The sequence below is a fragment of the Vespula vulgaris genome, chromosome 1 (assembly GCF_905475345.1).
Source record: "Vespula vulgaris chromosome 1, iyVesVulg1.1, whole genome shotgun sequence".
Classification (NCBI taxonomy): Eukaryota; Metazoa; Arthropoda; class Insecta; order Hymenoptera; family Vespidae; genus Vespula; species Vespula vulgaris.
In genome coordinates, this window is record NC_066586.1 from 13,165,744 (window position 1) to 13,187,623 (window position 21,880).

At 36.3% G+C, this 21,880-nt stretch overlaps 1 protein-coding gene across 5 annotated transcripts in view; it reads right to left on the reverse strand.

The window, feature by feature from the left end:
* LOC127064342 (uncharacterized) overlaps nucleotides 1-21,880 on the reverse strand; it is a 42,170-nt gene that overhangs the window by 3,028 nt on the left and 17,262 nt on the right. For 4 of the 5 annotated variants that reach the window (XM_050995290.1, XM_050995279.1, XM_050995282.1 and 1 more), the window contains 4 exons: nucleotides 7,775-7,924; nucleotides 1,798-1,838; nucleotides 620-718; nucleotides 114-188 (listed from right to left, as the gene is read on the reverse strand). In XM_050995290.1, coding sequence (XP_050851247.1) covers nucleotides 114-188; nucleotides 620-718; nucleotides 1,798-1,838; nucleotides 7,775-7,913 — 354 coding nt within the window. In that variant the 5' untranslated portion in view covers nucleotides 7,914-7,924. Of the gene's footprint in view, nucleotides 1-113; nucleotides 189-619; nucleotides 719-1,797; nucleotides 1,839-7,774; nucleotides 7,925-18,546; nucleotides 18,788-21,880 lie in introns of those variants that run through there. The other variant, XM_050995299.1, reaches the window with a different exon arrangement.

Sequence of the window (21,880 nt, forward strand, 5' to 3'; positions counted from 1 at the left end):
CACCCGTTTTTCTCATATATATATATATTTTATTTATTTATTTATTTATGTTTTTGTTTTTGTTTTTTTTTTATCGTGGAACGTCGAAATAGATATCGTATGTATTTCCGCACCTGCTGCGTGTCTACCGGAATACAACCGACGGAGGATGGGCCGCATTCCGCGCTACTTGCACAGCTTTTGCTCACCTGTGGCAGAAAAGTTTGAAAAGATTGAAATAAGTAACTCTTATTCCGAGCTAACTTTTAAACGAGCCATTCGAATAATCTATGTTAGGGAAACGAGTAATGGGACTTTGTTAATCGTTAACTTCGAACTTTGCCGAGAGTTGTTAAACGATCGGAACGATTCAGAGAATTCTCGAGTAAGAAACATGGACAGCCTAGAAAAATAAATAGATAAATAAATAAATGAAGATAAAGGGAGAATGAGATAGATAGATAGATAGATAGAGATAATATTTGAAGTAGAGTAAATTAGTGGTATAATATTTAATGAGAACGTAGCAAAAACGTGATAATATAAAGTTGAAATCATTTCGAAAAGGACATTGACTTTGAAGTATCATGGTAAAAGTAGAACGATTGATAGGGTCAAGTAGAAAATGAAATTTGCTTGCCAAGACGCTGTTCCCTCGACTATCCAAAATGTGCAGGGATCGGCAGAAGTCACGGCCGCCCGCCGGACATGGTGTATCTATCGCCCATTCGTTGCACATCTATGGAAAAAATACGAATAGAGAGCTATTAAAGAGAAACAGGTGAAAAAGGGACAAGTGAAATATCACGAGATATTATATTTTAAGTCTTATACGTTTCATTATTAATAATAATTATTATTAAATAGTCATTATTATTATTATAATTAAAGAGAGAGAGAGAGAGAGAGAGAAGGGACAAATTCACAGAATGCCCTTGGAATCCGTTTTTAATTATTCATATCTCTTGTTCTTTTCTCTCTCTCTCTTTCTTTCTCTTTCTCTTTCTCTTTCTCTTTCTTTTCTTCTTCTTTTTTTCCTTTCCTTTCTCTTCTATTTTCTTTTTTACTTTGATGAAAAATTACGAGAAGGAACGAAAGTGAAGAATCGCACCGCGCAAAGGAAAAACGGTACGCCGCGTCGTAGGCAAGTACGCGACGACTAGACTAGCTCTTTTGTGTTTTCTGAATGGTACGTCCGAATAGAATATTCAATGAGACGATAATTTAAGCGAGGGTTGGACGGGGTAATGGAGCGAGCTATGTATATGCATGTATAAATACGTTACTACTACTGATGTATATATTGTGCAGGTATATGTGTGTATGTGTTATACGCGCGTTAGGTATATTTTTTGGCGTTCACTTTTTCGGAAACGGAAAGGCTTGTGTACCGACGTGCGCGGAATTTATTCTGCCCGACGAAAGCACTCGGTGCAATCTACTCGGCTATAATTTCGTGTTTCCGATCGGCGATAGAAGAATCGCCAACTGGACCGATATTGGCAATTCTCCCTCGAGACAACTTGAGCGAAATAGAGAGAGGGAAAGAGAGAAAGATAGATAGATGGAGAGAGAAAGAGGAGGGAGAGAGAGAGAGAGAGAGAGAGAGAGAGAGAGAAGTGGAGTAGTAATAGGAACTTGAAAGATAGAGAAAGAAAGAAGAGGTTTGGAAGCAAGAGGAAAGAAGGAAAGAGTTTAAAAGAAGTTGAAATCGATGCCACGACTCTCCTTCGATTTGGACGAAATTGTGCCTCCAAGCTGGCACACGATCGAGGCATTAGGGACTCTTAAAGGAGAGTTTAATGGACTCGTCTATACCTGGTTGTCGCTGACGTTGACGCAAGTGTAGCACGTTAGACCTGAAACAATGGAAAAGAGATAAACGATAAGGAAGTGTTTATTAGATCATTTTCTTTTTGAGATATATCTATTTTTTTTTCTGTTTCTTTTTTTTCCTTTTTTTTTATGAAATTTATCGTCAAAATTTGTTTTTTACAAATAGAATTAAAAGAGAAATAGTATTGTTTGTTTTTTTTTCTTTTTTAGAAAAAAATCAAATCCGTTTTATTTCCAGAACAATTAGTTTATATATATATATATAAAATAGATAATATTTGTTATTAATTTGATACTTTTTTCTTTTTGATCTATAAAAGTCAAATCTATATGATTACCAGAAAAATTTGTTTCATAAATAAATAAACAGTTTTGTGAATCACTGTTACTGGCAGATTTATCCACATGCGGTTGAGGCTATAACCTTGAACCCCGTAATACAGGGGTTCCCATAGGACGCTATATAAATTTATATTATATAATAAATTTGATGTAGTATCTGGTTTGCCGGTATAGAATTTTTATTTTTATATTTGCAATTATAATCTATTTTGGACAGTACATTTCTCAGTTTATCATTTGCATGAATTTTATTGAAACGAGAAAATATATGTTTTACATAATTAATTTATTTTAATGGTACTCCAAGCAAAAATTTGTAATGCCTCAAGTCCGTTGATAGTTAAATTCCCAAGTGATTATTGTTTATGTCCACATATATATATATATATATGTGTGTGTGTGTGTGTGTGTGTCAGTTATTAATTCTATATTTGTTTATCTTATGATCGTTAAAATCGTTAAAAAGTATTAAAAAGAAAAATAATTTTTATTTTTTTTTTTTTTTTATTTTTTTTTTATATAAAGAAGAACATGTAGAATTTTTTAAATAATTTCTTTAATAAATAAATAATTAATTTTGCCAATTATCGTTCGTACACACGTATATATACATATATATGTCAGTTATTAATTTGATACATAACACCTGTTCGTTCAGTTTTCATCCATCGTATTCGTGATCGATTCTGTCGTGTTATTCTCGCGCGTTGGACCTTTTTTAATCCTCTCGTAACTAACGCTCAACGGGAATAAAAAAGAGGATCACATATATATCTATCTTATCGTATAGGATCGTTCAAAGCAAATAGTAGAATTTCCCAGAACTCTAAACTCTTGGTACGAGCTGAGTTTAGAACGACGCGACGGGTGCTGTGCTACCACCATTCGTTCGATCGTTTCTCTTTCACCATCTCGATTTTCCTTCGACAATCAATCCTCTGGTAGTTTAAACTTTCGATAATATAAAGTCGACAGGCAAACTGGAATACGAGGAAGAAGCCTGTTCCCCTTCAAAATAGAAATGGGACACGAAGTTTGGGACATTTTTCGGAACAATGGTGCGTCCTATCGTTTAGAATTATATAGAACTCGTGTGTGTGTGTGTGTGTAAAATCTTAATCTGTGTGTTCGCAATTTCTCAAAAACTCTGACTATTTTTGTCCGATCTAGATGAAATTTTATATAAGTGCTTTTTATGATTCGACGGAAAGTTTAGGCTACTTAACTTGCGGAAATATTAGCTATAAAATTGGCTACAAGGTTTCAAACGAGTGAAAGAGAGAGAAATAAAGAAGGTCGATATACGACCGACGTGAAATAAGAGGAGGTCGAGGCAAGTTGATGTTTTCCAGTTTTTAATTTTTGCAACAATTTAAAATTTGCTAAAAGCGTAATTCTTCGCTATCGAGGTTGTTAACTAAAAACTTATATAGTAAAACATACTAACGTAATAACATACTAGTTAAATGTTTAAATTGCATTCTACTTTTTTTTCTTTTTTTTTTTTTTTCAACATAAAGTTTCACTCTTTTTCATAAATTATTACATGTAGCATCAATTAAACTGAAATGTTTTATATCCAGATAGAACCTTAGTTTTCCTCACAAAGGTACGATCCAATTAAATAACCATTCAAAATGCCAAACGAAACATTAATATTTATTTTATTTTTATTCATTATTTCTGTTTGTAATCCTCTACATACCTTCCTCAATATCGAATTCGAAACTGTTTATTAAAAGTTGTAACGTAACTTAAAATAACATTATGCGTACTCACTAAATTTGTTTTACCATTCTCTACATTGTTATTAAAAAGAAGAAACTAATAATGGTTCGATTTAAAACAGTCATGGTGATCTTGCTTTTTTATGGAAAAAAGAAAGCGTTTGACCAATTATTATTATTGTCATTTATAGCCGGTTAGAAACTATTAAATTACTCTCGATGATTTTTTTTTTTTTTGTTAATTTATAGTAAATTCCTTAAAAATCGTGGTCGTTATTATATGAACAAACTCTCTCTCTCTCTCTCTCTCTATATATATATTTTTTATTTTATTTAAACTAACTTTTATAAAGTTGTTATGCATTTTCATTATTTATAGCAATAAATTATTTGGATTGATAAATTACGCATCGTTATGCGGTTGTATATATGCGAAAATTCAAAATGAGAGGAGTAATAATACAGGAAATGCAAGAAGAAACGAAAGAGAAAGAGAGAGAGAGAGAGAGAGAGAGAGAATTTTGCGCATGCGTAACAATCATCATTTGTTCCAACATTTCCACCACTTCCCATTACCATCTGTTAGGTAGTTTGGTTTTCTTTATTGACGCTTTACTTGGTTTGCTTACCAACCATTAAAATGAAATTCTCGGAGATCCAACAACAAACGTGTTGCGCGGTAAACTTAGGTCAAAAATTATTCACGTTTGTTTACAATGTCAAATTATCGTGGTAGCTCAGAGAAATAATATATCAGTTGCATTACAACGTATTTAGAGCGTATTACAAATGCAATTACGTAATTGCGTTCAAATTAATTTCTACTTAACATAAATATATGTGCACATAATCTTTCCTTATAACGGATTATTACTTGCTAGAGTGAATGTGACAAATCAAAATCAATATTCTTTCATTGTTCAATTCATCTTCTTGTTTAATTCCATTTCTTAAATCGCTTAATAATATTTTGAAAAAAAATAGTGTGTTTTAGTTTGATCTATGCATAAAATTAAAAGTGTATCTATCACGAGCGATTTTTAAATTACATAGATTCGCAATAATAATTCTAGATTCTAAAGAAGAAAAGAGTGAATACTTTGTTATTAGAGATATTTATAAATAGTAAAAAAAAAAATAAATAAAATAATTAATTCTCTTCAATTGTTGTAAATTTAACAAGTGATTGATAAAGTATTTCTAAGTATGATAATTTATAAAAACAAATTAATGATATTTGTCATCGCGTTATATCCAAACAGTTGGACTCCTGCTTTTCTGGCCATATAATTAAAGTAACGTTTATAGAATCCTGTTTTACCGATCATTAATAGCAGATTTCTGAACAGCATAGGAATAATAATAATAACAGGATCAAATAGTACCGAATAGGGTCAATTAGGATCAAATAGAATCGAATAGGACCGAATATGACCGAATAAGATCGCCGGAGATAACCGAAGATATTCGAAGACCCTAGACTCAAACAAATCTCAAACAAAACTAGAGACAAAACACTGGATGAAACCTCGGACAAAATCCCAAACACAACTCTAGACTAAATCCCAGATAACATCCTGAGTCAAGCCGAGCCGAGTTTAACCGAGTTTAACCGAATCTAAACGAGCTGAATCAAGTCGCCTAAAATAACATTTGACTCGAGTCGATCCGTTCGATTCGATCCGAAACAAACCAGATCCTTCTACCTATCCGATTCGATCGACCAGCCTTGTTTGGTCCTGTTCAGTCTTATTCGATCCTGTTCGGTTTTATTCCATCTGTCTGATCTTATTATGTTCTCTTCAGTCTTGTTCAGTCCTATTCGATCCTATTCAGTCTTATTCCATCTATTTGATCCTATTATATTCTCTTCAATCCTATTCATTTCTGTTCAAATATATTCAATCTTCTGCGATCCTATCCGATCCGGTCTCATTTTATTTAATTCTATTTGTTCCTATTCGATCCTATCCGATCCTATTCGTGTTTACTCGATCCTTTTTCGGTCCAGTTCGTCCTTCTATTCAGTCCTATTCTGTCTTGTTCTTTCCTCTTTGGTTTTATTTGATCCTATTTTGTCTCGTTCGATCCGTTTGGATCCTACTCGAATATATTCGATCCTCTTCTATTTGGTCCTATTCGATCCTATTCGGTCCTATTCGGTCCTATTCGGTCCTATTCGGTCCTATTCGGTCCTATTCAATATTACTCGATTTTATTTTATTCTCTTGAATCCTTTCTTGTCCTCTCCTGAAACTTACTATTAACGATCGATAAATCAGAATTCTATTAACGCAGGACTTAGTTGGTCGGCTATAAAAGCAGGACTCTAATGTTACCAAACTGCTTGGCTGTAATTACCCTGACGAATCATCTTTAAAAGTCATTAACGTGTTCTTTTTTTTATTAGTTACCATGTTTAGAAGTAATTTTTTAATGATGTTTAGAAGTGATTTATTAATTACTTGTTAAATTTATAACAATCGAAGAGAATTAATTCTTTTATTTATTACTTGCTATTTGTGAAGTTCTTTGATGACGTCGAAGTAATTTTTTTTTTTCTTTTTTTTTTCCCGTGAATACTTTGAATTATCGTGAATTTATGCAATTGAAACATCTCTCGTAAACGATATCTTGGGAAATGGTCGACACATCGATAATACGATTTAACGCTCTATGTCATTCTATATTTTATATACAGGAAATCGTTATATGAAAACATATCCATATAAAAATATGAAGAATATAAATAAAGTAACAAAACGTATGTACCTCATTTTCAAATGATTCATTAAGAAATCAAACTAGTTCTGAATATAATATTTTATATATCACGTTTTACGGATTGAGAAGTCGACCCGGAATATTTAATTTTTTTCCATGAGAATGAAAAGGATTGAACAACAACTGCTATTGTCAGCGTACATATACGTACGTCCTATCGTAGTAAATAGATAAACAATAAAATGAAAATATCTAATACTGCTCGAGTTACGTATACACAATGTCCAGATAATTTCAATTTATCAACTAGTCTCGGAAAGCTAGTTGAGGAAATTGTGGTTGCACTAGAAATACATTGATTGAATGATTTTCTCATTGTCACTTGTGATTTGTGATCTGTGTTTCATGTTCCATGCACCATGTTTAGTATTCCGTATTCTGTGTTTCGTGTTTAGTGTTTCGTATTCTGTATTCCGAGATTCGTAGTCGGGTGTTTTGTGTTCTTTGTAAACACGATGTTTTCTACGGATCCACGTTTGAAATTCGACCGCGGCAAAAAATTATATTTCGTAAATTTCAACGGATTTCGATTTTCTAAAGCACGGATAATATTTTTGATGCAAACTTTTGCACTTTTCCACAAACAATCGGCTGAAAAAATTACTTTATATTTCGAATCGCGTATAATCTGAAGTAGTGGAAATTCTTGATACATTATTACGAAAGAAAATGATATAAAAATGTTCTTTTAAATCTTAACCACTTGTCATGCTTGACAGCAATATATATCTATATATATATTTATTTATTACGGAGAAATATATATATATGTATATATTTATCAGAAAGAGAGAAATTGGAAGAGAAACAAAAGAGATTTATAGAAGGTTAGACGAATTGTGGGTCTCGATCAAAAGGATAAACTTGAGTTAGTCGAAGAAATCATAGGTCCATTTCATTTCCCCCTTGTTATGTATTTCTTCAAGAGTTCGAAGAGGAGTTCAACTTCATTCCATCGCTAGGTGCTTCGTTTTCTTCTCTCGTTCTCAATTTCTTTTGATATAGACTATATATATACACATATATATTTGGTTCACGGTATATATATACACACGCGCACACACACACACACACACACACACACACATATATAAGTATATACTCACGATAGATGTCTTCCTCATCCGTGGCTATTCCCTTCAGGCCGTTCTTCTGTTTCGTCTCTTCTTTCCCGTTTCCAGATTGGACGTTTCTGCCGCAAGTTTCCGCAGCCAGGAGCAGCCCGACCATCACCCACGTGATCATTCCTCACATCTCTGTAATCATTGATAAAGAGAATAGATCGGAAAGAAAGCTTCTTTAAATTTCCTTCCTTCTCTTTTTTCTTTTGCTTTTACTCTTTTCGTTTCTCTTTTTCTCTTTAATTTTACTTATCGAAAGTCTATCTCATTTCTTGTCGTTTTATTTCGTAGATTTTTAATTCGATCGAAATTAGATGATTATCATCGCTATCATTGTTAACTATTTCAAAAGTTTATAATACTCTCGTGTTATTTCCAAAGACGTGTTAAAAGAGCGAGAAAAAGTGCTTCTGAGATCGTAAAAAACGTGAGTTCATAGATTTTTCATCGGAACTCTTGATCGACGGTATCGTAAAGTATACCTTAGGTATACGAGATTCGTAGGAAACTATTGGAATCCTTGGGGTTGACTGGAATTTAAAAATTAATAGAATAAATTTAGCGACACGCGTGCCAGGACTTTAAACAAATTTCATTATCTATCTTTACCGTAGTCTTATTTCTCCAGAGAGAGAGAGAGAGAGAGAGAGAGAGAGAGAGAGAGAGAGAGATTTTCTGTCTTCGCCATCGTCGTGTACGTAGTCGTATACTTTGAAAAATTAAATAAGTCGTCTTTCGGCGTGTACATCTACTGTTAGCGTTAGAAAAATGTAGAGAAGAATACGATGAAGGAAAAATGACGGAAAAATAAAGGCTATGGGAAATGAAATAATTTCCGGTGGCCCTCGAATAGACGTCCTTGGCTTTTCCCTCATAACTTTGCTTTCTGTCTTAGTATACGTGTGTGTGCGCGCGTATATGTGTAAAACGATGCACGAGGACGTAAGAGAATTTCCGGTTATATCAACGTATGTATGTATTTCTCAGGTTTAATCCTTCGCTTAACCTATTCGCTTATATTATATTCATCGAAGTATATATGTATGTAGACGATGCTAACTTAAGTAAGGAAATGGATAGTCTTGATCGGACATTCTACGAGAAAGTTTGCTAGCAAGGCGTGCCGTTGCACGGTTGTCCGCCCTTAAACGTTGCCTTTACTACCAAGAGCTAGAGTTAGAGTTCTCCTTGCTCTATACCATACCTACTTACGCGGCTAGAGGTTTCGAACATATAGTAAGTTGGGAAATATAGTTTATAGACAGAGAGAAAGAGAGAGAGAGACGAATAATCGATAACATCTTTATCTTACAGGAAACAGTTATTTCGAGTGATGTCGATAATTCCTACATTGTTCCTCGTAATATTATTAGAAAATGATAGAACCCCAAAGTCTTGTTTAGAACAGATTAACTCGTTCCCTGAAGACTTTCGGTTAAACCGAAATTACAATTACTTGTTCCTTTTACATGGCTATCCCATGGTCCTATCAAAGTGAAAATAGTCGAGGATGGTGCGGTCGGAGATAAGAGAAACGTCTGTCGGAATGAAATTCGAGCGTATCTCGATAGATAGGGGAAAGTTGAAATCCGGATCAGAATGACTAGAGAGAAGACAAAAGAGAAAGAGGGAAATAGAGACAAACAGAGAGAGGACGAGAGATAGAGACAGAGACAGAGATAGAGAGAAAGACAGACAAATAGACGGACAAAGAGATGGTCAGAGAGAATCAAAAAGGTAACTAGTTTTTGGACGAAGAGCAAGGTGATCGTTGAATTCGTTTTATTTCTAAATTATTACGATCGGTCATCGAACGTGTAAAACATATTAGATGTTACGTATCGTTTCGTTTCTTCGAGTTCGTCCTTGAAACGTTGATTGGCCGCGAAATTAATCTTCCGATCGTTAGCAATCGAGCCCGTCAGAGCCCTTCAAGTATTTCGAGTGGATAATCCTGATTTAACGATGATCAGAGTCAGTTACGAGATTCGCCGGGATTTACTCTTTGATCAGCCTCCATCTACGTGCTCGGCGTCGATCGTTCGAAACTAATGAGATTGCCCGAATTAAAAGAGATCGATTGATTATGATTACAAAAAGGGAACGGACTCTATGGGCTCGAATCGTTCGTGATTTCTCTCGTTTAAATTCACGCTTTGCGTCGTACGCGAGGTGAATTGATAGAAGAGTTGAGTTAAATTGACTCGCTCGATCGTTCTAGACTGTGACGAATCAATCTAATTTTTTTTTTTTTTTTTTTCCCCCAATTCCTACGACAACACAGAGAGCAGTTCTTTCTTCTTCTCTGTTACCATTAAGATTCAATCTCTATTTTCTCTCGCGTATATTTTTATCTTTTCTTTTCTCCTTTGTTTGTTTATTTCTCCGCGATTTTTCTTTTTTCTCCTTTTTATTTATTTATTTATTTATTTATTTATTTTTGTTTTTTTTTATTTTTTTATCACGATGGAAAATGATTTTCTCGTTCGGTCGTCGGCGTATTTCTCTGTAACAAATCTTTCCGAATTAATCGTTTTTATCCTTTTTAGAAAAGATACCGATACGAGTTTACCGTTTATGGAACGAAGCAAATTTCACTTCGGACTTCGAAGCCCGATGAAGCGTGTTAGAAATCGAGAGAGAGAAAGAGGAGAGTGGTCGATCGTATAAATCGGTGCACTCGAGCGACATTCTTCGTCGATCGATAAGAATATCCAGCTTTTAGAATTTAGAAAGATTCGGTCCTTCCCTTGTCGAACTAGTAAGGAAACTTTTCGAAATCGATGGTAATGGCTAATCGATAAACTCGATCTAGTTACTTTTTCTTTCTCCTTTCGATCTTCGATAGATGTCTTCGACATTTCTCTCTCTCTCTCTCTCTCTCTCTCTCTCTCTCTCTCTCTCTCTCTCTCTTAACGAATTTACAATACTTTTTCCTGTCTCGGAAAGAAGAAGGTGCGGAGAATCGATTGGGTCCGGATTGGGGCACATCATTTTCTCGAGTTGGAGCGCGAGAAGGGATTTCGGCTAAATCGGTCGAGTGTGGACACCGATGGACACGTGAATCGATAGTAGAGGGAGACCGAAAGAGAAAGAGAGACAGACAGATAGAGAGAGAGAGAGAGAGAGAGAGAGAACTTTCGACGGTAGGAACGTGCACGGCAGGTTGGTTCTTCGATGTCGATCAGAGTTCGATTCTACGAACCGATTGACCTATCACGTGCAGCCTTGGCTCTTCGTATTAGGGTTTCTACTAGACTAGAAAGAGAGAGAGAGAAAGAGAGAGGGAGGGGGATAGGCAGAGACAGAGAGAGAGAGAGCAAGAGACATACAGAGATAAGGTCGAATCCTGGCTTCCTCCCTCGAGGGACAAAGATAGGTCCATGGTCGATGTTCATGAGAACCGCTTTGCGGTGACACGGGACGCTTTAATCGACGTAATTAAACACGGCCAAACAGCCCGATCGAAGCTGCTAAAAGGGAAGTTGTTGTCCCTCGTGGACGGAAACTTTTATGAGGATCTGTCGCGGTAAAAGCTCCAGCCCTCCTGTTGTTTTTGTTCCCGTAGCAAGTCATTAGGAGTGCTTTCACTACGTAGAGGGCTCACCTACGTTCCAGCGAAAAACGTACTTTCGCATCACGGCTTTTGTCACGTAACGTCCTGCAATTTATCTTCCCGAAGAATGAGAAAGAGAGAGACAGAGAGAGAAGCATTATTATATATGTATACTAAGCGTTAATTTTTATCGATGCATTTCTCACGTGATTTCGCCTTTTCGAAGAATTTTAATTTTAATTTTAATCTTTTTCTCTCTTTCTATCTCTCTCTCTCTCTCTCTCTTTATTTATTTTTTTTTTGGAGTTTTTTTTTCCCTTCCATACATATACATACCTTCTTTATTCATGAGAATAATTTAATTTCGACGAATATTCGTTGCGAACTCATGAACGCATATGAATGTGACTTGTCGCGTTTCAAAATTCAAGCGTCCACCGATCGATGCGTAGAATAAAATAAATTTACTCGGATTTTTGCATTATAACAGACGCGTTACTCAACAGGTTGGGAAGGATGCGAAAATTTACGCGTAATACATAGGAGCGACGATGAACAAGCAAAGGTGTCTTCTCCTGTTACTGCTGTTTGACGATTAAAGTGTACTTAGTTAGTCGTTTTTTTTTTCTTTCGCTCTCTCTCTCTCTTTCTTCTCTCTCTTTCTTTTTAATAATTCACTTTGCGTCAGAGTACTCGCTTTCCGTGCCAAGAATAATGAGAACTTTTTTAAAAACAGAAAAATGTGCTCGTAAAGTGTTGTTCTCTCTCTCTCTCTCTCTTTTTTCTTCTTTCTTCCCTTGCTTTCTTATTTTTTTCTTTTTTCTTTTTTTTTTCAATTTTACTAAGAACGAAATAATTATTAGTTCGTTAAAATTATCGGACAATGTTGCTCTAATTTCGTGGATATACATAGTACGAACGTAAATATCGAATAATTATAACCACCTCGGGGATCATCCATCAAGTTCTCCATTTGCGAGCTGTCGTTTCGTTTTGAAAGATCGTCTATAACGGCGAAATCGATAGGAAAAGTTTGATGGAAGTTCCGACGAAATCTTTGTCCTCTTTAAAGATGAAGATGATGGATAATTACTCGTGCCACGACAAATAATCGCTCGATTATCTTTGAGAAGTCCTGACTTGGAGAAAGATAAAGAGAGAGAAAGAGATATATACATGTATATATATATAGGAGCGGACTCATAGAGATAGAGATAGAGATAGAAATAGAGATAGAAGAGAGAGAAGAGTAGAATACGCTGGTACTCTCTTTCTGACATTGTCCCTCATGCAGGTTAAAGTTCGTGCGTTTAAACTTCCGTCGAAAATCGAAGCGGAATCCGCTACCCGCATTCCACTTTGACGCTCGTCGATAATCATCTTAAATGTACGGTAGAACGCTCGATAACGGTCGAACCAATCTCTCGTAACTTGAACAATCTCTTTTCTTTCTTTCTTTCTTTCTTTTTTCTTTTTTTTCTTCTTTTTCATCCTATTTCTCTTTCATTTTTATTTTTTATTTGTTTTCTATTTTCTTTTTCTTTTTCTTCTTCTTCTTCTTCTCCCTCTTTTTTCCGTTTTTCTTCCTTTTGTTTTTTTTTTTTTCTCTCTCTCTCTCTCTCTCTCTCTCTCTTTACTTTTTCTTTTTTTTTTTATATCTCCGTATCAGTTCGAAACGTTCATTTTTAAAGGAATCGCCTATCGTGAATTTTTCCAATATCGATTATTGAATTTTATTTTCAAGTCTATAAATTATTCTCGACGAGCAAATCGAGGATTCACGCGGATGTAAATAATGTATATAAAAATTTTCATCGTTCCCGTGCATATGATATTATCAATTAATGCGATAGGGAAAACAGATAAATAAACGATTCGATCATGTGCATGTATATTACTTTGGAAAGTAATAAATAAACGAGGCCACGAAACGAATCGTCGATAAGAATTTACCGAAATTGTTTCGATTTTCATTCTGGTTGCCAATCTGCCAACGTCATAAAACAAAAATCTGTTGGTGGAGAAAATTGTGCGGAGTTATGAGCTTTTTCGGTAGAATTTTGTTCGATAACGGGGGCTTATGCTTTTTCCATCGGGACGTGATTTTCCCTGATGGTGTTGGGAGAGAAGAAAATAGGAAAAAAGTGGGAGAAAAAGAGAAAGAAGGAAAGAGAAAGATAGGAAGAGAGAGAGAGAAAGAGAGAGATAGAGATAGAGGAAGAGAAAGAGAAAGAGAAAAAGAGAAGAATACCAACCGTGAAAATGATGATTGATCGAAAGAATGTTCTCACAATAATAATCCAAGTCTTTCTTTCTTTGATCTCTTTAATTTAGGAAATCGATATTGCGAGCTTTTTATTCGTTTATGCAGAATCACTACCGGTCGCGATTCTACATGTCATAGTTACGATACAAGCTTTGTATATATTTGATATGCGTGTGTATATATATATTATATATATTATAATATATTGTATATATATGTGTGTGTATATATATATATATATATTATATAATGCAAATGTGTCGTATTTCGAGCGAGTAGAGAAACGCTAGGAGTTGGTAAATGTAGGAAAATACCCGGGGCGAAAACTCCGTAATACTACAAATAGATTTTCTCTCTCTCTCTCTCTCTCTCTCTCTTTCTCATCTTTCTTTCTCTTTCTCTTCTGATTCTCTCATTCCACAACACGTTCAAAAGATGCTTTCTTCGTCTTCTAAGCGAAACGAAAGGCAAAGTTTCGAACCGACAATGAGTTTGCCCGAGTAACGACGTCTGTCGTGGGACACGTTTACGTCGACGTCCTGTTCTATAAATTCCTATGAAAGTAAGAAAGAAAGAAAGAAAAGAGAGGAAAAGAGAGAGAGAGAGAGAGAGAGAGAGAGAGAGGGAGAGAGAAAGATAATATAATACATTGTCCAAGTCAAAGTAAGTATGGATGAAAGATAGTTTTAATCGTGTATCTTTTCGAACTGAGTAACCTTTTCTTTTCTTTTTTTTTCGAAAGTAAAATAAATAGATTGATAAAAAGAGAAAAATAACGAAGAAGAAAGTGAGAAAACGAAAGAAGGAAGAAACGAATGAACGGACCAACGAATGGTGTCTCTTCCCTTCAACGTTTGCAAATGAAATTCCAACGAAATATTGCGATTATACGGTATTTTTAAATATCAGCCATTTTTCGACCCCTCGTCTTTCTCCCTTTTTCTCTGTCTGTTTCTGTCTCTCTAGTAGCGAAACAATGAAACGCTACTCGTTTAAGTTGATTAGCGATGCAACCGCGTTACCTGACTTGTCCGAGTGTGGTAATTAAAATGGAGGAGCGTAATTAAAATGATCCGCATTAAAAAAAATGAGAGAAATGAGGGAAGGAAGAAAAAATGAAAGAAAGAGAAGGAAACGCATAGAAGCGTAGGGAAAGGAAAAAAGTATTCGTGGAAAGAGAAATAAAGAGAGAGGGAGAGAGAGAGATAGATACATATATATATATAGATAGATAGATAGATAGAGAGAGAGAGAGAGAGAGAGAGAGAGAGAGAGAGAGAGGAGAGTGAGAAGAAGAATTTCGACGACGTTTTATCTTCGTGGTTACTCGGCATTAGTCGCAGTTTAATTCGCTGGAAAGTGATTCTGTCGGCATTTTCTCTCTCTCTCTCTCTCTCTCTCTCTCTCTCTCTTTCTGTCTGTCTGTCTGTCTGTCTATCTGTCTATCTCTTTCTATATATATATGTATGTATGTATTTCTACCTCTATATCTCTTTCTTGTTAATTAACCTCCAAGCGTATAGCAAATGTAATAGTCCTCGCCAATCTTCCTTCGAAACATGGAAAATTAATTTATTCTCTGTTCGTTTGTCGAGTGAGAAAGAGAAAGAAAAAGGGCAAGAGAGAGAGAGAGAGAGAGAGAGAGAGAGAGAGAGAGAGAGAGAGAGAGAGAGAATTGCATATCGAAAGAACTAGGTAGAAATTACAAAGACGATATTTCGAATTGGTTTGTAAAAATATACATCGATAGTAATACAATGTACATAATACATACATATATATATATATATATATATATATTATGTACATGTACATGTATAATATAGGTATATATTATGTATACATAGGAATTACCGTGTACAAAATGGAGGTGTTGCATTGTCTCTGCTATGGCTAATTACTACGACCAAAGGCCGATTAAGATTTAATCCCTCAATGAGAATATAGGGGATAGGAGGGGCGGATGGGAAATGGATTTTCCAAGTTTTCATACAGCGCCGACGGCGGTCGGTTTTAATTTGAAAATTTAGCGAGTGTCCCATGAGAGTTTTCTTAAATGGTGGAAGAGATAAAGACGGATAGATATGTACAGAGAGAGAGAGAGAGAGAGAGAGAGAGAGAGAGAGAGAGAGAGAGAGAGACAGATAGAGACAGATAGATAGATATACAGATGAATAGAGAGAGAAAGTTTGAAAATTTATTAAACCAACTCGAAACACATTGGCATTGTCTAGGTACTCGACGAACTAGTTGATTAATACTTATGTAAGTACATATTAACATGATAATTAAAAGACACATGAAATCGTATGTTGCGGATATGAGAGAATGTACAAACGTTCGTACGATAAGCCGATGAAGCCAAGCCAAACTCTATATATTGCGAAAGAGGATGCGAATTCTCGCGGCTTTGTGCCAGTTGTCCATAAATGCAAATCCGCAGGTGAAAGAGAGAGAGAGAGAGAAAGAGCCTATAGGATATATCAGAAACGGACGATCGCGTGCAAAGGTAAATGCGAGGCGCGAATACAAGCTATTACGACCGATGAAGCGCGTTCCGTAGATGCACATCAACGAGATGGAAATACCTTGCCGATGTTGAAACATCCTTTACACGGTTCAAGGCACGTGTTTATGCGAAAATGATAGGGAAGATATTATACATACCTACCTATTTCTTCGAGTACTGAAGCACGTTTTTATTTTCTCTCTCTCTCTCTCTCTCTTTTTTTATTTATTCCTTTTTTTTCTCTCCTCTCTATCCAGCCCGCCTGCACGCTCTCTTTTTCCTGCACTTTTTCTCTTTTTTCTCTCTAATTATTTTTATAAGCTCAATTCGGTAAAAAAAAAAATAAAGAAAGAAAGAAAAAAAGAAGAACGACAAGTATGAATGTCTGAGAGTTATTAAAAATTGTAAGACTCTCTTTAGAGAATTTAGAGAATTTTGTTAATTTTCTTTATAGAGAATTTTGTCCATTTTCAAACTTCAGATCAAACGATAAAATGTAAGTTGCTTCTTTCCCTTTTTCCTTCTTTTTCTTTCGTCTTTTGTCCTTTTGTCTCTCCCCTTTGGTCAACGCGTTAACGAAATTGGAAAAAGAAAAGAAAAATAAAGAGAGAAGAGAAAAAAAGCACTGTGTCAGAGAACTACTACAGAAAGAGAGAGAGAGAGAGAGAGAGAGAGAGAGAGAGAGAGAGAGAGAGAGAGAGAGAGAGAGAGAAAGAAAGAAAGAGAAAGAGAGAGACAGATCTTATCTTTTGTTTTGAAAACGAACATTCAACTTTGTAGACCGTGTGATAAAAATCACTTACTTCGAGATATACGATTGTTCACGAAAGAAAGAAATGGAAAAATATCAAACGGAAGAAATATTTGTAAAAGGTAGACACTCCGATGAAATATAGGCTACCTTCTATTACGAGATATCGTCGTCGATCGACAACGACAACGACGACAACGACGACAACGACGACGACGAGGACAACGACGACGACGGTGATAGTAATGATAGTTTTGGTAATGGTTGTGGTGATACTGGTGGTGATGATAGTGGTGGTAGTGGTGGTGTCACATTTTTCGCGGAGAATCGCTCGCGAATTCCACTAACGTGGCCTGTACCATGTCGTTTTTCCTACCCCTTCTCTTTTCACTTTCATCCCTCGAAACCACGAGCTACGTTACTCACTCCTTTCTCTCTCTCTCTCTCTAACACACGTTTTCAAAGTCCCTTCTCCACTCGCTAGTAGGTACGGCTCTTTTCCTTCGCGAAAGAGAAAGCTTTTTTCAGCGTAGCATTTCCGTGAACGATGCCGACGTCGTCGGGCAATGTAGACGTCTGGTAACGCCGGTTGCCTGATGGAATGGGCGGGAAACCGAGCGAAGAGACGAAACGAGAGGAAGAGAGTTAGAGAAAAGGGGTAGGCTGGATATGTAGCCCGTCATGGAATTTTTCTCCGCGTCATATCCACTCGTCTTTTCCCTTTCCTCGACACGAAGCGATCCTCTGCTCTTCTCTTCTTTTCTATTCTCTTCTCTTCTCTTCTCTTCTCTTCTCATCTCATCTCTTCCTCCTCTGCACTACTCTACTGTAGTCTACTCGAACGACATTAGGCTCCTTTTGGATATACAAAATGCTTTATAACGGTTGAGTGAAAAAGTTTCGAACGTTTCTTTTTTTTTCATGTTAGTAGGTTTACAGTAGGTTGGACATTCCATTTCGAGTGTTTCGATATTTCGCCAGTAGGATTATTTCGCCGGTGTGTTATTAGCTCGACCGAGGCCCTGTTAGATGCAAGATATTGTCTTCCCTTTTCTATCTATCCTGCGTAACTCGGGAAACGTTATTATCGTTATTATCGTCGGTGCTTATCGGAGGTTAGCGTTATAGGATAGAGGACGTGTGGGGTATTATCTCGTAGAGTGCCGAGAGAACGTTGCTAGATTTTACGAAGCGTTGGTTAGACGATAGGTCGTGGATTAGAGACACGTGTGGAATTTCGTTGAGAGCTTCGTCGGTTAAAGGATAGAAAAGAAGAAGGGGATGATCGAAAGGAAATTGGAAGAAAAAAGAGAAGGCAAAGGAATGGACAATGGTATTCTTTGTTGATGTTGTTACTCTGTAAAAGAAAGCAATGGCTGTAATTGTATCGTCGTCAGAGGTGGTACGATTTAAAAAGACAGTAAATGAAATTTTCCTTTTTCTTTCTTCTCTCTCTCTCTCTGTTTTTCTTTCTCTCTTTCTTTCTTTCTTTCTCTATCTCTTTCCTTATCTCTTGATGACAATTTTGTGACATCGCGCCTAAGGACCAACTTGTCCCAGGTGTTCGTAATAAGATGTACCTATCCCACTTTCGTCACCTTCTCTCATCTCTTGAATACTCTCTCGAGTTTGAACTCGCTTAACGTTCTCGCGCGCCTGTTAATTATACACTTACCAACTTTGCTTTTATCCCGCGCTCCACTTATTCACGAAGCGGCACTAAAGGACGATGCGTCCTCATAGTCGGGACGTTACAGCTACGAGTTTATTCCCTTTTAGTCGACATTTTTGTCGCCTTCGATCGTCGTGCCTTGTTACCTTAATGTTTCTAACTTTTCAAGTGTCCAACCACGAGATGATATACGATCTATATGTGTACGTACGTACGTACGTACGTACGAGTGTGTATGATTTCCCGTCCTACTCCATTTCTTTCCTATTCCTCTCTCTTCCTCTTTCTCTCGCGTACACGTAGTAGAATATATATATTTTTTTATACGTTTATTTATGATTCGAACGAAATTCGGAGAACCGTCACGGTGCTCGTAAATCTTGACAACATTTTTCACTGAACTAGTACAGTATAACGTGTAACGTGTACGCGATAAAACCGATCTATCTCAGCGTCCATATCTGATTATACCGACGTTATATATCGCGATTTTCTTCTTTTACCGTTTTCACGAAGTGGTCCACGTTCGACACGGACGACTATTCTTCTTTTGCCCAGAGGAAGACGATATCGAAAGTCTCTGCGAATAGTTCGATGAATGTAGCTGCGTATCTTTCGAAGAAGAAAGAAAAATGGAAAGGAATAAAGACAGAGAGAGAGAGAGAGAGAGAGAGAGAGAGAGAGAGAGAGAGAAAGAAAGAAAGAAAGAAAAAGAAAGAAAGAAAGAAAGATAGAATACATACATTTTTCGCGGACGGATGAAAGATAGAAGGGTAGTGGGCAAGCGAAAAGAAAATAAAAGCGGACAGGGACGTCAAAGGAGGACAAACTTTTCGTATCGAAGCTTTTCGGACGAATTAACGAGGCCTCAAAAGCAACCAACTTCGGATATTTTGCCGTTCATCGATCGTACGAATATACCCCATAGTAGTGTAATAGTAATAGTAGTACGAGTAGCAGTAGCAGTAGTAATAGTAGTTGTAGTAGTAGTATAGTAATAGTAGTAATAGTAGTAGTAGTAGTAGTAGTACTTCCTTTATTCCCGATGTTATACCCTTTCTTTCTTTTTCTTTTTCTCTTTCTTTCTTTCTTTCTGTTTCACCATCGACAACCAAGAGGAAAATTTTTTCTCTCTCTCTCTTTTTTATTTTTTTTTCTTTCTTTCTTTCTGTCTGTCTGTCTCTATCGTTCTATCGTTCCCCTTCCCCCTGTCTCTCTCTCTCTCTCTCTCTCTCTCTCTCTCTCTTTTTCTCTATTTTTTCTCTCTTTCTCTCTCTTTCCTTCTTTTTATTTCAACGGAAGGACAAAAAGTACTTTAACTTTATTTTTTTCGCTATGTCGTTGGTGCTTTGCAACGACCGACACGGTTTCGCCGTCGTAACGTCGGTTTTCCGCTGGTTACGAAAGAGAGACGAGAACATTTCCGACGATATATTTCGTTGAATTAGTCGCTGCCGCGTAGGACAAAGAACGAAACGAACGAAGAAAGTTAATGCTAAATATCGAACGAAGCATTTCGCAGCGCGGAAGCAACGCGCGGAAACTCGATAACGAATGTAAAAAGTACGACGAAAGTTTTAACTTCGGTGCGTTATCCGTCTCCCTTTCTCTTTCTCTTCTCTCTCTCTCTCTCTCTCTCTCTCTCTCTCTCTCTCTCTCTCAATCTCTTTATATTTCTTTTTCTTTTTTTATTTCTCTTTCTATTCCTCTTTCTCTTTCTCTTTGCTTGTTGTTTCTCGTAACGATGCTACAAGTTATACAGTAACAGCTCGTTCGTATAATAAATTAAACCATTAGGAGAGTGCACGCGCGATAAAGCAGAGTTCAAGCTCGCTTTGCAACGTTTGGTATTTCGAAAATTTCGTCGGGCTGATAGGACGATTCGAAATCTCTCTCTCTCTCTCTCTTTCTTTCTCTCTTTTCTTCTTTATCCTTCTCACTTTCTCTCTCTCTCTCTCTCTCTCTCTCTCTCTCCTATCTTTCATATTTTCCCATGTTTATCGACTTTCCGTTTTTCGTTCTCCACCGAGGCCATTGTTGGTAATAGTTGGCCCGTTAAAATAGTGTGGCGCTGTTGGCTCGAATGGACACACAAGGCAAGGTAGAAAAAAATTTCGTGAGCATTCGCTGTTTTAAAAATCGATCGTTAAAAAACCTAACGAACGCGCTGTTAGGTAGATAGACAGAGAATGGCAAGGAGAGGAAGATCAGAATGAGAGACAGATACAGAGACAGAGACAGTGACAGAGTTCGTTCATTCGTTCATTCGTTCATTCGTTCGTTCTTCGTGGCACCAACTCCAGTAGGGGTATGAAAAGATGGGAAGGAGAAAAAAATAGAAGAGCAAAAAAGAAAAAGAAAAAGGAAAAGGAAAAGGAAAAAAAAAAGGAGAATCCACTGGAGAAGGACTTGGATGTTCGATGGTAGAGAAAGTTTTCACTGTAGAGCTCTCGACCGACTAACGACCATCGAAACCATCTGCCTCTGGGATATATCCCGCGAGTGCATCGATCTTTCCCCTGTGGAAAGAACCACCACTGTTCTCTCTCTCTCTCTCTCTCTCTCTCTCTCTCTCTCTCTCTCTGTCTCTCTCTCTCTGTTTCTCTCTCTCTCTCTGTTTTTGTCTCTGTCTCTCTCGTTAGCTACGAATAAATACTAAAAGAATATCTAACACATCGAGAGGTGACTCGCGAAAAATTATTCCTCATCGTTTCTATTATTGTCGTTCGAAGGTTTACGTCCTTGATATAAAACATCGGTGTAAAACATAATCTCTTCTTTTTATTATCTCCTCGTTTATCTAGTTTTCAAGTATCTCTTTTCCCTTCGTTAGCTATTTTATGGTGTCTCTATTGAATGACAAAAAAAAAAAGAACAATAAGAAAAAAAGAATATATTGTATGTACATGTATTTGCACAAAGAAGAAAAAAAAAAGAGGTAACAATATATAAAAATCGTTTGAGGAAGTTAAACGATTCTCCTTGTCCGATCTCCTCGACTCTTTGAAACGTTCTATATCATCTAACAACAGTGTCTAGTCAAGCGACTTATTAATTATGTATGATCTTCTCGTTGAAATATTCTTCATGAATTTGAAGCGATGTTTATTATAAATTATTCTACGATACTGCTTCTTTCTCCTCTATCTATCTCTTTTTCTCTCTTTTTTGTTCTTCTTCCTCCTCGTTATCTATCGAATTTCCTATCGTTTTTATCTGTGCGTTTTTTTTCACGCGATATATATATATACTCATATATATACACTCATATCTGTATCCAGCTACAATGAAAATTTCGAAATCATGGAATAATTTTTTTCCCTCGTTTTTTTGTTAC